The sequence below is a fragment of the Aspergillus puulaauensis genome, chromosome 7 (genome assembly GCF_016861865.1).
Source record: "Aspergillus puulaauensis MK2 DNA, chromosome 7, nearly complete sequence".
Lineage (NCBI taxonomy): Eukaryota > Fungi > Ascomycota > Eurotiomycetes > Eurotiales > Aspergillaceae > Aspergillus > Aspergillus puulaauensis.
The window spans coordinates 1,719,083-1,732,976 of record NC_054863.1 but is presented as its reverse complement, the minus strand read 5'-3'; the positions used below and the strand labels follow the sequence as shown (position 1 = coordinate 1,732,976).

Here is a 13,894-nt window from a genome sequence, read left to right as displayed (position 1 = left end):
TGACGGCTATAATCCTCAGCTGCTCGTTGTAAGACCTGGAAACAAAACTTTTCATAGACCTTTTATGTAAATGCAATGATGATATGTACTCCTCTGACAAACACCCATAGGTATATACCGTGTCAATCCAATGAAAACGACAGCAAGAACGAAAAATATGTCTAGTCGTACATGACGCCCGTATTGATATTGTTCATCCAACTAACAAATCATTATTTTATGCTCCTAGCATGACCACATCCTTCTCGTGACCAGCCTCGTCACCGACAACCCCGTTCATATCCTGTTGTGTAGGAGCACCAAGCGCACTAAGACCAACACCACCATCCATCTCTCCCAAAATCCATTCAACAAGGTGACTCTCATCTTCAAGATCCTCAACGCGACGATAATGCCGCTCCGTGTATGAAGCAAGGGCTGCCAGGATATCCTTCATGGCAGCTGCTGCGCGGCCATCAGCACTCCGCTTTACCATACTCGAAGAAGCAAGCTCAATGAACGTTGAGGCGGGGTAGGATCGGAACAAAGCAAACAGGATGCGTTGAGCAATCTTGGAGTGGCGCGCGTTGGTGTTCCAATCACGGAGGCGAAGGAGGAGGGTGTAAAGGTTTGTAGGATCCAAAGTTTGGAGTACTTCATCGATGGAGGGGTTCCCCGTCAGGCTGTTTGCGCGGTCTTCTTTCGGAATTTCACTCGAATTGGGGTCATCCGCGGTGTCGACGGCGGCGTTGAAGAGCGAGAGGAGACGCCCGGGGTGGTTGAGTTGGAGGGCAAGTGTGATGGCCTCACGGTAGGCACCTGCTACGATGTAGTTCTGTAATTGTTGGTCTTGCTCGATGCGGGCCGAATTCGCGTTGACCGCAGCGGTATAAGTGGCTGACGTTGTGTCGGTCCAGAACGTGACCGTTGAGTCTGCGGAGCCGGATGCGATGGCATAGGGGGAGGAAAACCTGCTAGACGACAATTTGGCATCGGCGCGTGAACCGGACGGTGTAGGGCTTGCTAGCGCCCAGACTCGGTCCGTGTGGTTATCGAGGGTTGTCTCTAGCTCGCCTGTGTAGGGGGACCAGACCTTTACCAGCCCGTCTGCAGCTGCAGAGGCAACCAGAGGCTTCAGCGGCACGGCGGTGGCGGCGTTTGTCATTGTTGTATCCTCGTCTTCCTCGTCGGTTTTGCTAGACATATCAGGTGGCGGGAGCCATAGCACTTTGAGCACGCTGTTGGTGTGACCTTCAAACGTAAGGAGACAACTGTAATCTGACAAGCTCCAGAGTTTTACGGTTTTATCTCCTGATCCAGTCAGGATCATACCCCTGTTGGTGCTGCTTTTAGCATCCGCGCTGAGGATTGGAGTGCCCTTGGGAGAGAAACGAGCCGACCAGACTCCTCTCTTATGCCCCCTGAGGACGCCCACAACGGATCCATCGTCGGCGGACCAGATTTTCACGGTCCGATCTTGTGACGCTGAAGCAAACAATTCCGACGACGGACTCACATCTAAGGCGTTGATATCCTTGTCGTGGGCTTTGCGTGTGAATAGCGCTTTCGGTGTGTGAGGGCTGCCGGGATCGGTAGGGCCTAGCTTTCCCGTATTCCACCGCTTAACTGTACGATCTTGAGATCCGGTGATGACGAATGGAGGAGGATGGTTCACCGGGTCGTTGGATGCTGGGGTATTAGGTGGTGGCGAGTCCCGTGGGAAGCTGATGGCCCCTAAAGACTCCGCGTGACCTGTTAGGACAGCAAAACATGTATATGAGGATGTCTCTGGGTCAAGGCGCCATAGACGAGCCGTGTTATCTTTTGCACCTGTAGCAAGCCAATGACCGGACCAGTCCACATCGACGCAGATAATTATGTCGTCATGGCCGTCTAGATGAGCGACATCAGCTCCAAAGTACTCTTGTTTCTCAGCTGATAGTCGGGATTTAGAAGCCCCGACAGAAACGATTCGGATGCTTTCAGTATTGGTGGCCAAGGCAAGCATAGATCGGTCAGGTCCGACATATGCAAGATCGATAATATCATCGTCGTTGCCCGAAATGCGCCTCACAATAGGCAATGGATCAAGCTGGGACCCAGGCGTGAAGTTTAACAGAGGCTCAAGAGAATGAAGCCTTATTGTTTGGTCTGCATGGACGGTCATGGCAGAAGGCATTCCCGGGGTATAGTGGATCGCAATCACAGCCTCGAATTCGGGAGCAGCTTCCTGCTCACTCGTGACCTCTCCTCCCCTGTTACAATCCCACACGCGTAATTTGCCATTCTCTCCTCCAACCAGGCATAACCCGCTTTCTGCGACAAAAGAGGCTGCTTCTGCACTTTCAAGAACAGGGATTATTCTCCGGGTTTTGAATGTTCGCATATCCCACACAATGGCAGTCTTATCTCGACCTGCGGAAAGTAGTGCATTCTCTGTTGATGAATATGATAGACTGCGCACAACTGAAACGTGTGAATCGAGCGACGCGATGGACTTTCTTTTATTCAAATCCCAGATCCGTACTTTACCCTCCTCGCTACCAGAGGCGAGTCGAAACGCACCAACGGAAACGGAATCGATGTCCATAATCTCCCCATTTTCCTGCTCACCTGCGTCTCCAGACTTCCTATTCGATTTACTCTTCTTCTTCTTCGACGACGGATTACCTTCATTCTCTGCGACAGATGACTGAAAGAAACACAACGCTGAAACCACGCCACCATGGCCATGGAAACTGTGCGTGATGTAGCCACCTCGGATATCCCAGACCTTGATTGATCCGTCCGCAGCTCCTGTTGCCAATAGGGTGCTTGTCGGATCCGTTGCGGTCGTTACAACTGGCGCCGTGTGGGGTTTCAAACTCCGAACAAGTTTTGTCTCAAGCGCACGAGATGTCTCGACGTGGGGCGTCAGCGAATATATTTTCATTGACATGGAGCGGGAACAAAGGATAACGTGCGAAGCCGACGGAGTGACTGATCTTATATTAGTATGTACATCAATTATGGCCCGGTATAGTGTGGGTGCGACAGACTGGTTAAGCTGGTGATAATTTCCCCATCCTATAACTGGATTAGCAGAGGTAAAGTTTTGGTGGCACGAAAGCTTACTCCTTCAAGCGCGGCAAGCTGGTCACCGGTCTCCAGGTCGACGACAAGAGCATCTTCGTTGACACAGGCGACGAGCAGGCGGCCACTGGCATCGAGTGCGGTGCTTCCTCCGGTATAGATGGGACGAAGTGTTCGAGACGCCTCGAACGTCGTCTTAACAACGGCTTTGGACATGTCGGGGTGCAGTGGAAATCTTTAGTAAATGGTCGATTTACCGCGCCATCGTCCGTATGCAAAGGGACCGCCAAATAAGTGTAATTGTAAATGTTCAATTCCTCTCTGGGTTCGTCGCTCGGAAACTTTTCGATCACTTTTTCTGAGAGCTGTTTGCTCTGTTTGCTCTGTTTGAAACTTCATCAAACCGCCACGATCGAGCCCGTGCGCTAGGTAAACGCGGCAGCCGCTTCCTTATCAACTTATCAATGGCCATCTAGACCATCCCCATCATTTGCGCGTATCTATCCTCGTTTCGAGTCCAATATCAGAAAATATGCTAGTATGAAACCCGAATCGTGATTTGCCTGATGGGGCGACGTGCGTACTTGAATCGCCTGGCTCTGGTAGGCTCTCCGCTTTCTCTTATTCCGCACGTGTGTTGTTCTTAATGGAGCCATTCTTTCTTGACCACATCTCAAAACCCGTCTTGCCAAGTATCTGTTTATAAGCCCTTGTTCGATCATATGTCGACAATGTGTATTCTGCTAAAATCAAGCTTCTTTTATCTTCTGTATCTCTCTATTCCCCATCGCTTTTCGATTTCGATAGATCCCATTGTTATCAGATTCTTGATTCTCAAAATGTCTTTCGGACTATAACTAACGTCATTAAAGGGCCGGTCTCCCTATGAAGCTCCGGAGCTTCCTGCTGGGTCCTCATCAGAGCAAGGAAACTCGGTGCAGCGGAGAATCTCACCAATCCACGCGGACGGATATGCCCAGCACTACGATGAAAGGGGCCACCCGGTTAACCCGGAGTCCAAGTCATTTGGAAAAGAGCTCAGGAGAGCCAAAAATGACATACTTTCGACAATGGGAATTGTCGTAAGTGAGGATACAAATCGCGGGCCCAACGAGCAGGAAAAGGTGGACGCAATTGTCGCCGAGAATGACTACGGGTTGATCATGGTGACACTCGATCAAATTTCGGTTTTCCTGGGCTCGTGGTGGACCACATCCCTCACAGGCCGCATACAGACATTTAAAAGCTATGCTCATGTCCCTCTTACACAAATCATAAGCCACGAACGTGCGTCTCTTGGGATCCTTGGGTTTCATTTTGCTGGAATCCCTGCATGGGCCATGTCGACATGTATATCTATATGTCGACATCACCCTCTAGAGCGGTTGATTTCAACAATACAAAACTACTTTCCCGACAATGATACCGGTTCGAAGCTTGTGCGAGCCTCGTTTACAATTCTCCATTCTGCGTAAGTAGGCCACCTTAGTTATGAGAAAGGCCAAAATTGACTCTTGTTATAGGACTCGAGGAGCCCTTCTTGTGCTCGCAATGCAGACTTACATGTACTCTTTATTACAGTCTCTTCATCTAATCCCCCCTACATCAGTGCCAGGTATTGCACACTTCATGCCGTTCGGCGAATTCGCTTCAATGCTGCTTCCAGGCCCTCCTCCAGACCTGTCATTCGTCTCCCTAGGGAGCTATTTCTTTGACATCATGAAGGCTCCATCTCTTTTCTATATCTATGTCTACTTGCGACCCGTGATCGAAGTCCGCCTTTATAGGTTGATCCGCAGACGATTACCAAAACCTATACTCACGGATGATCTCTCCGTCAAGGTGGCTTTCGATAATGATCTCATTGATTGGATGGTTCCGACGCTCGGGCGCCGAGCTGTGGAAGAGACACAGCGCAGCAATCTTTCGCTCATCGATGATATATCATACGAGATGGGTGCTTTCCGGCAATGGCTGTCTTCTAAACTTACCTTCAGGCGACGAAGGGCTTCAGTTGCTCAAGTGACAGAACTTGATCAGGAACCTGAGACTCGCCAGGCGCAGAGCGGCGCAGCAAATTTACCCCCGGCTCCGGAGCATCAGCGACACAGGAGCGCAGAGTCGAATCCTCCTGATCAACCCATGCCAGCTTCTGAAACCGATGCGCGTTCTGAAAGCGGCGAAAGTGGGTTATCAAATGGAGAGAATCGGGCCCGTGACGCGGATAATATGGATCTATTAAGGCGTGCGAGGAACCTCACCCTTTCTACCCGTACGACTTCGCCAGACCCAGACGCTCAACAAAATGGGGGTAACGTTCCTAATGAAAACCGACGTCAGTCCCGTTCAGATACGCTTTTGTCTCGATCTCCGTCTCCTGAATCCTCACAGTCCTCGCCTCGAGTCCGCGCACAGTTGATCCAGGACTCGGATGTCATTGCCATGCAGCTGGAGCTGGAAAGCCGCCATGCACAGAGCCGGAATGCGACAACTGACGCCGACGCTGGTCTACAAAATTCAGATGATAGACAACCTAGCCGTCGTTCGATCTCTGAGATCCTTGACACGTTCTTATCCAGCCAGGACATAACCACGATACTTGGTGCGGAAGCTACAGATAGCGATGCCCTTTCCAATATGACTGCAGCGGTGTCCCCCAACCCCGGGGACATGGCGACCACGTCAACCTCAGATGGCCAACTGCTCGGGGTAACAGGAGACCAAAACCCAAATAACTCGAGCGCTGGTCCAATCTTTTCGGACCCCGTCAATATTCTCCCGGATGTAGTAGAAGAACCACCCCTCGACGACACCACTAATCAAGCTTCCGAGCCACAACTTGATCAAGATGATGCCGACGATGATGCCGACGCTGAATCTGGAATCCTGCCTCACTTGGCCGACCCCATGGTCAGACAAAACTCAGCTGCGGGAACCACAACCATCACTCCCTCTGTATCGGCCCATAGAGTGACTATTCTTTCCGCTCTTCCTGTGGATTCGTTGGCGTCTCATCTCGCATCTATGATCACGACGGCTCTTTTTGCTCCAGTCGAGACTTTCTACCTCCGATCCCTAGCCAAATCTTATCTTTCCTCCAAGGGTACCGCTGCCGCGATCCGATCCGATGTTTACCCTGTGAGGGCTTGGGGCGGCGGGGCCACCCGGTCTGATAAACTCGCGTACATAGGCAAACTGGCCCTCATGATGGGAATTCAAGCTGCTGTAAACGCTTCCGTTTGGGGAATTATATCGGGGTCCGCTATACGGATTGGAAGAAGGTGGTGTCGGTGGGGTGCGCTATAGATTGGGTTTGCATATCTAACCGTTAACCCCGCGAACGGTCAGATAACAGATCCCTATTTAAATAGCTTATTAACGCCCGATCACGTAAATAGTATTACAATGCATATAATAATGATCTTGATACTCAAAAAAATAGCATAGACCAGTTTTAGTATGGTAGGTAGTTACTCTCCAGAGACTATATCATCACAAATCATACCTAATTATACACTTAAGGTACCCAGTCCTGGATGCGCTGTATGCCAAACAATCATCTTGCCGCCGCCTTTCCCTTGCGACTACTCATTCCAGGAACCTTTCTTCGCTCCCAAACCATAAGGTATCCTTCTTTCGTGAACAAGGTCTCGCTCTCAGCATGCTTCACAAACAAATCCTGGATCTCTAGCCACTCGGACCCTCGCTGTTCACCGGTATTTTGTTCGCTTTGAACCCTTGTGTTCTCTGCTGCCGTTGCCTTGTCATTGAGCTGAACGAGCCATGAGACCTTCTCGGTACCGGCACCGGCACCGCTAGAGGATGCTCCTCCTGATGCTGCGTTAACGCCCTTTTCTGCGGCGTCCTCCGTTCCACCGGGGGCGCTGATGGTCGGGTCGAGGATGATGTTTGCTACAAGGTCATAAAGGATGGGTTCACCGGGAGGCCAGACATCGGGGTTGGGCTCTACATATGGCGACATATCCAGCGAGCGTGGGGAGGGGAAAGTGACAATAGTTGGATTCCGTTCGGAGACGAATCTGTTTTTGCTGAAGCGTTTGATGTGGAACATGAGGTAGGGAGGGAGCGGGTGGAGAAGGCGATGGCGGACTCGGTGGTCGAGTTTCTCGGATGCGGCAATTCCGTTATACTTGTTTAGTAAGGTGGTTAGGGGTACTTGAGGAATGATGGATTCCCTGTTTGCAGATTGAAAGAGGGGAGTCGGAGGCAGGTCTAGAGTTAGGATTAAAAAAGGAGTCGTTTGGTTGTTTATGGTGCCTGATTCGGTGAAAACCAATCGAGCATTCTGTGTGTCTGAATGCGCTGTGATCGCTTGACTTTCGATTCGTAGATGGCCTTGGAAAGCTGCGTGAACCACACTGGTCGGGGTTTTTGATGGCTTTCGGGAGCCCCCAAGCGCAAGGTGTAGGTTGTTTAGGAACCAAGATAAGAACTCCACAGGGTCTGACTGATTAGTGAGGGTAAATCGTTTTGATGATCGCAAAGCAATTTCCTGTAAAAGTTCGTGCGGTGATACGTGAGAGCGGAACGCCTTAGGATTCCAAAGCTTGCGCACCAGAGTGCCAAAACGCAAAACCAGTTGGGGTGTACCAGGTTGTGGAAACTCGTGGAGGAGAAAGTAGTTGCGAATTGGAAGAACATGGGCGAGGGCTTGGGCCACAACGTTTAAGTAGTCATTCGCTTTGATGTTGTTCATACCAACAAAACCTAGAGAGCATTATTAGCCAAAACGGGCTCCTTCCTCCCCAAAGAGTGCAAATAAACGGGGAAGTTATATTCACCTGGTCGATAGCGTTTCCCCGAAAGATCGAACGCATCTGTGACCTCTTTGTCCAGCTTGGCCACTTCATCCTTGGTGTAATATGGGTCGACCACGTATTTGATATCATCCAAGCTTTTATTCTTCACTTCGTATCCCTCGGGTAAGACGTATACTTTCTTCGTTCCCATATTGACGAAAACATGGTGTGAAATTTCCAGGGCGTGAAAGTAGGCGTGGGATTTCGGCCCTCTGCCTTGGAAGTATTTCCCGCACACAAGACAAGCGTACACATTGATATTTGACAAACTGACGGAGCACAATTTCTCGAAATCGAAGTCGAGAATTCGTCGATTAATGGTATCTAGATAAAGGTCGCCGTATCCTTCCATCGGGGCTGTTTGCCGTTGAGGTGCCACGATCGCAGGCCGGTTATCGTCCTCATCATCTTCGTCTCCCTCATCATCTATCTGTGCTGCTTCTTCAAGTTCCTCTTCCTCTTGGTCCGCAGCTGCAAGGATATCTTGCCCCTGGCGCTCATGCTTCTCCATCTCCTGCCCATTAGCTCGGCGCAAAGGTAGTGCTCCATGACGCGGGTCACTTTCTGGTAGGTTATCGTCCTCCACGCGGGCCCTTTTGGAGGCCGGAGACCCGGCAGTAGCCTCTTGCTCTAACGACAGCTCGGCCTGTCGTTTGGTCATCATAATTCGTGTGCGGGAATGGCAAATGGAAGGCGGGAGGAGCAGCGGGCTTTTGGAAATCCTCACTTCACGCGATGGAATAAAGAATGGATGCAAACATGACAAACATCCGGCTTCAACTTGCATCATGAACTCAACAGCGGATTTCAGGGTTGAGAATCAGCAACTTAACATTCGAGGATAACTTTGGAAATTCATGTCATGTCATTTCATTTAATTTCTACCTATCAGCCATCATAGGCAGAGACTACACCGGGAGCAAATGCAATCGATCATTCCAGAAATCCCATGGCCCATTATATCGGAAACGAAGCCGGAGAACATAAAATGCTTGTTATCATACATTAAGCACTTGTGACAATTCGGTTATTGTCGAAGTCTACTTCCTTCACGCCATCCTTAGTCACTACTTTAACCAGAACCTGCACATCGTTAGCCATTCTGTTCGGGGTCTAGACCAAGAGTAAATGGGCAACATACCCCCTTGTAGTCGATTGGCAGCCGGCGCTTCAACTCATCTGTGCACATTTCTAGGAGCTTCATTCCTTGTTCCAGGGTAATGTCGGGATGATGATGTTTGTCAAGCGTTGATAGACAGTAGTACTGGGCGTAACCGTGGGCAGCGTACGGGACAGGCGCCAAAGAAGCGAGGTAATCAATCCAGTATAGGTGTGGTTTCTGAGAAATAGGGTCAACTCCACCGAGAAGGAGGTTGACTGTGTAGGGGCTCCGCGATCGTAGACTGCGTGCTAGCTCTCCTCGAACGAAATTAGCGACCGCATTCGGGGACAGCTCGGTATCGTTTCGCATTGTGTATAGCTGGACATTGGCATGAACGTATTCGGCAAATTGGACTGTTTTGAAATACCAAGTTAGTCTCATGGTATTGAAGCTTTGTTTACGATATTGGTGTCACGAACTGGTGTCTCCCGACTCGCCGGAGAAAGCGACAAGCGTGTGCTCGTTTAGTTGCTTTGTCTTGTCATCTGTAGCCTTGAGGATGGTAGGGCCTCTCATAGCAGCCTTCGATGCTGCCAGAAGGACAAAGTCTTTGCCTGTGATACCGAGTAGAACCTCCCTATGGCAGAGTCGGTCAGCGTCACTAGTGTCTAGCTATGGGTCAGAGGTTGAAGCATACATAGTGACGACGTTATTCTCGAATTTCTCGGCGAAACGATGGTAATTGGAACAAGGATGCGAGGCTCAGGTGGAGGGAGGAGAAAATAAGCAGGAGATTGATGCCAGGCGTTTACTGTCTATCACTGGCCGCGCGGAGCTTTGACTGCCTGGAGCTGTTGTTCCAGCTTCCGCACCTGAGGCGGAGAGCTGTTGGGCTGACTCAGCGTAACCACCACGCCGCCTGCACGGACCACTGGCAGAAAAAAAAGTCGAAAATGCGCGGGAAAATATCTATGAAATAGTAGGATCGCCGGAGTCAACTATCTCGATTGAAGAACGCCCCTGCTGGTTCATCTTCAATTGACACTCCTCCCTCGATGTCGTCGTTTTTCACATTACCCGCTTCCCAGCGGAAACGCAAGAGAGAGGACCGCGCTGGAGCCCCGGCGTCAAAGAAACGGGGTGTCGATGCGGATGGAGATGTGCGCAAGAAGAGCGGAAAGAAAACTACGGAACGGGACGAGTCAATCTCTGGAAGCGACCTGGACGAGGATGCGGAGAGCGTGGCATCGGCCGCCTCAGAAGAGGAGAGTGGCTCGGACTCAGATGAGGGAGAAACGGCCGCAGATCGAAGAATGAAATTAGCGGAGCGATACCTAGACAACGTTCGGGATGAGGTAGACGATTACGGTTTCGATGCTGCAGAGATTGATCGGGATCTGATCGCAGAGAGGCTGAAAGAGGATGTGGTATGTTCGAAAATATCCAGCTACTCTGATTTAGGACTGACCGTCATGTCAGGACGAATTCAAAGGACGAGTATATCGTCAGATTGCTTCCGACTTAGCCTTCCCAGCCGCCTCACATGCGTTCTTCAGAGCAGATACGCAAACGACGACTTCGATTGCCGTACACTCGCCATATGTTTATACGGTATCCAAGGACAAGACCTTGATCAAATGGGAGCTTGCGACACCCGCCGCAGAAGGCACTTCTACAGCAAACGGGGCAGAGTCGACATCAAAGCGGCCTCCCCGACCTCAGCGGAAGAAGCCGAAACAAGTGCGCTTTACAAGAGGTTTACAGAAGATCGCGGAGAGCGCAGAAGAGCAGGGCCATACCAAAAACATTTTGTCGGTGGCCGTATCTCCTTCAGGGAAGTTTGTTGCTACCGGAGGGGAGGATAATAAGCTCATAATTTGGGATGCTGCAACTTTGACACCTGTGCAAACCTTTTCACAACATCGCGACTCCGTCAGCGGGCTAGCCTTTGCTCGCCACATCTCTACTATGAGTTCGGGCGAGCAACTATTCTCTGGCTCGTTCGATCGAACCATCAAGACCTGGTCTATTAGCCCCGCTGGTCACGCTTATGTTGAGACACTATTCGGCCACCAAGACAACGTCGCATCGCTGGCTGCGATGACGATTGATCAGTGTATCAGTGTCGGAGCCCGTGACCGCACAGCGAGACTCTGGAAGGTTGTGGAAGAGTCTCAGCTAATTTTCCGAGGTGGCTCGGCCAAAAACTCTTACCAAGAGAACAATATCGACTGCATCGCACCTTTGCCTCCTTCTCACTTCGTCACCGGCTCGGACAATGGCTCCATCTCATTATGGTCTATCCACAAGAAAAAGCCCGTTTACACCGTTCATCAAGCCCACGGTTTTGACCCTATTCCACCCTCGGAGGAGCATTCCCCCGAAGCTGATCGGCAGACGGCCGAGTCAAATGCGCGTTATCTCAGACCCACTCCTCGCTGGATTACCGCCTTGACGACGGTTCCCGGTACAGATATTGTCCTCAGTGGCAGTTGGGACGGTTGGGTGCGGGCATGGAAGATATCAGACGATAAGCGAACAATTCAACCTCTAGGACCTGTCGGCGGAGGTACCCTGTCCACAGATGGTCCAGATACCCCATCAAAGCAACTAGAGCAAAACCTTGCATCCGCCGACCCATCCCACAGACAGAGCTTAACCGGGCCCCAAGAAGAGGCTGAGCCTCTTGTGAAGGGCGTCGTCAATGACATCGCAGTCTTTGAACGTCGAGTAGAGACGGCAAAACCAAGCCAAGTGCCATCTGAATCGAAATCGAACTCGAACACTACATCACCCGAAGCGCGCGGTCTTTGTATCGCCGTCGCCGTAGGGAAAGAGCATAGGTTCGGGCGTTGGAAATGTTATGGAAACAACTATCACAAGGGGCCGACTTCGGAGGGCCGAAATGGCGCTATGGTTTTCGAAGTCCCATTCTCATCTGATAAACTTGGTAAAGCGGAGGAAACCGTCTGACCTTTTTGTATCTAGCCTTCAATAGATGACTGTATTCTACTATTCCCAGCGGCATTAGCATATTGGAAAAGCACTGATTTCATCCGGTAACTCTTCCTCTTCGCAATTGAAGCCGTGGCCTCATACTGGAATTGCTGTGGCCGAAGAACACGGGGTAAGCGCTAGTATTCTGGGCGAGATCGTTAACTTTGGGTTATATATCCACTGCAGCCCGCTTCTCGCCTTGCTTGTACTTAGTGCTGCTAGTTATCATCTACTAAACACCACCTACCATGACCGAATACCGTCATTTAACTACTCCACAGCCCGAGTGGGAGAATGTAAATCACCACTTCTTCTTTAGAGACCCTATTTGAATCTCAATAACCATCGCCATCATCCATAGTTCCCCCACAATCTGCCACCCGGTACCCGCACCTTCTGGCTAAACAGAGATCACCTCCCAATCACCCCTCAGCCTGGTCTCGAGATCAAGGAATTCGACGTCCCAGTTCGTGACGGACATCCAATCAGCATTCGTTCATACAGGCAGTCCTCTGCCGATGGCGATGCTGGCGAGAAACCCCTGCCGTTGCTCATCTATTTCCACGGAGGGGGGTTCGTCTCCGGTGGCTTAGAGTCCGACGATGCCTCGTGTAGGCGCATAGCCTCAGAAATCCCCATCCTCGTGCTGAATGTTGAGTATCGGCTTGCACCAGAGCACCGATTTCCCGTTGGATTTGAGGATTGCTTGGATATTGTTCGCTGGGTGAGTTAATAAAATGTGACTGCCCTGCACTATCTCGTTTAGATTTCCTTTACCTCCCTGTGATCTATTCGTGTACCGGTGACCAGAGCAAGGAACCCTAACCAGTTAAATAAACCCCTATAATCTAACCTACTTACCAGGCCGCATCCCCACAAGCCAAAGACAAGCTCCCTTCGGCCATCGACTTGAAATCCGGCTTCATCATAGGCGGGACCTCCGCCGGCGCAAACTTCGTTGCCGGAATCGCGCACATAATCGCGCAAGAGACAGACCCTCGCCGAAAACTCTCTCACCGACTAACCGGAATCCTTTTCCTAGCTGGTACAATCTGCCATGAGGATGCTCGGCCTGAGAAATACCACGATAGGATACTGAGCATAGATGAGATCACCGAGTCTGCGGGGCTAACTAAGGAGGGGATTATATATTTTGCCAGTGAGGCCCCTAGTCCTTTCCATTTACTTTTGCTATTTATTACTCTAACTCAAAGTATGGTTATGTTTTTTTTTTGCAAATATTAACACTGTTTGTAGAAAAATACGGCGCTCCACCTGCTGACGTTCGTCGCTCGCCGCTTCTATTTGAATCTCATAGCGATTTGGCTCTCCGGGCTGCGGTTTATGTCTGCGGTTGGGACCCGCGTCGTGATGAGACATTGTTGTTTGAGCAGCTGTTGCGGGAGGAAGGTGTGAAAACCAAGAATTATATATACCCCGGCCTTCCACATGGATTCTGGACCATGTGTCCTGATTTGCCCGTTTCGAAAGAATGGGAGAAGGATCTCCTTGAGGGTGTGAAGTTTCTTTTAGAAGATTCGACTTAGTAGTAGGTGATGTGGGGTTATATGGGAATTTATTGAATTTTGATATTATTGTTCCAGCTAAGGTAGAATCCTTCCCTAGAGGTATTCTGGGTATAGATCGGGAAACCAGTATTGTCCCGCCTGTCTTATGCGTCGTGAAGAGCTTTAAACCGAGAACCCCCCCAAAAAATTCCAGAACGACTCTAGTACATACATGCGAGCGTAAAAAACAAAAATATGACTTCGCTGAAAAGGTCATTTGTCCAGCACCTGTAAACTCCGACAAGCATCAAGTCATGAAATTGCAAGAGTTTGCCCAACAGTGGCGTACTTTGTGGCCAAGGCTGAGTGAGAAAATGTTGGCGGTTAGGTCGTTATAAAAATGAGATAAAATGGGT

General features: G+C 50.3%; 6 protein-coding genes across 6 annotated transcripts; 3 read left to right on the top strand and 3 right to left on the bottom strand.

Annotated features, from left to right (window-relative positions):
* Window positions 1–217: 217 nt before the first annotated feature.
* UTP13 (U3 snoRNA-associated protein UTP13) lies at window positions 218–3,267 on the bottom strand (the record flags this gene model as incomplete). The annotated part of the gene is made up of 3 exons (XM_041695547.1): window positions 218–2,958; window positions 3,018–3,045; window positions 3,094–3,267. 3 exons carry the CDS (start codon window positions 3,265–3,267, stop codon window positions 218–220), a joined length of 2,943 nt encoding a protein of 980 aa, XP_041561266.1.
* A 350-nt stretch (window positions 3,268–3,617) lies between these two features.
* On the top strand, window positions 3,618–6,357 carry APUU_70649A (uncharacterized protein; the record flags this gene model as incomplete). The annotated part of the gene is made up of 3 exons (XM_041695544.1): window positions 3,618–3,653; window positions 3,924–4,522; window positions 4,575–6,357. 3 exons carry the CDS (start codon window positions 3,618–3,620, stop codon window positions 6,355–6,357), a joined length of 2,418 nt encoding a protein of 805 aa, XP_041561265.1.
* Window positions 6,358–6,607: 250 nt separating this feature from the next.
* Window positions 6,608–8,535, bottom strand: APUU_70648S (ubiquitin carboxyl-terminal hydrolase family protein; the record flags this gene model as incomplete). Its single annotated transcript, XM_041695543.1, has 2 exons — window positions 6,608–7,779; window positions 7,854–8,535. The coding sequence occupies 2 exons, from the start codon at window positions 8,533–8,535 to the stop codon at window positions 6,608–6,610; spliced, it is 1,854 nt and encodes a 617-aa protein (XP_041561264.1).
* Window positions 8,536–8,876: 341 nt separating this feature from the next.
* On the bottom strand, window positions 8,877–9,672 carry pre1 (proteasome core particle subunit beta 4; the record flags this gene model as incomplete). Its single annotated transcript, XM_041695542.1, has 4 exons — window positions 8,877–8,954; window positions 9,013–9,386; window positions 9,453–9,610; window positions 9,671–9,672. Coding segments are annotated over 4 exons (612 nt in total).
* A 356-nt stretch (window positions 9,673–10,028) lies between these two features.
* Window positions 10,029–11,946, top strand: RRP9 (ribosomal RNA-processing protein RRP9; the record flags this gene model as incomplete). The annotated part of the gene is made up of 2 exons (XM_041695541.1): window positions 10,029–10,400; window positions 10,453–11,946. 2 exons carry the CDS (start codon window positions 10,029–10,031, stop codon window positions 11,944–11,946), a joined length of 1,866 nt encoding a protein of 621 aa, XP_041561262.1.
* A 272-nt stretch (window positions 11,947–12,218) lies between these two features.
* On the top strand, window positions 12,219–13,517 carry APUU_70645A (alpha/beta hydrolase; the record flags this gene model as incomplete). Its single annotated transcript, XM_041695540.1, has 4 exons — window positions 12,219–12,266; window positions 12,332–12,694; window positions 12,835–13,129; window positions 13,228–13,517. The coding sequence occupies 4 exons, from the start codon at window positions 12,219–12,221 to the stop codon at window positions 13,515–13,517; spliced, it is 996 nt and encodes a 331-aa protein (XP_041561261.1).
* Window positions 13,518–13,894: the final 377 nt, after the last annotated feature.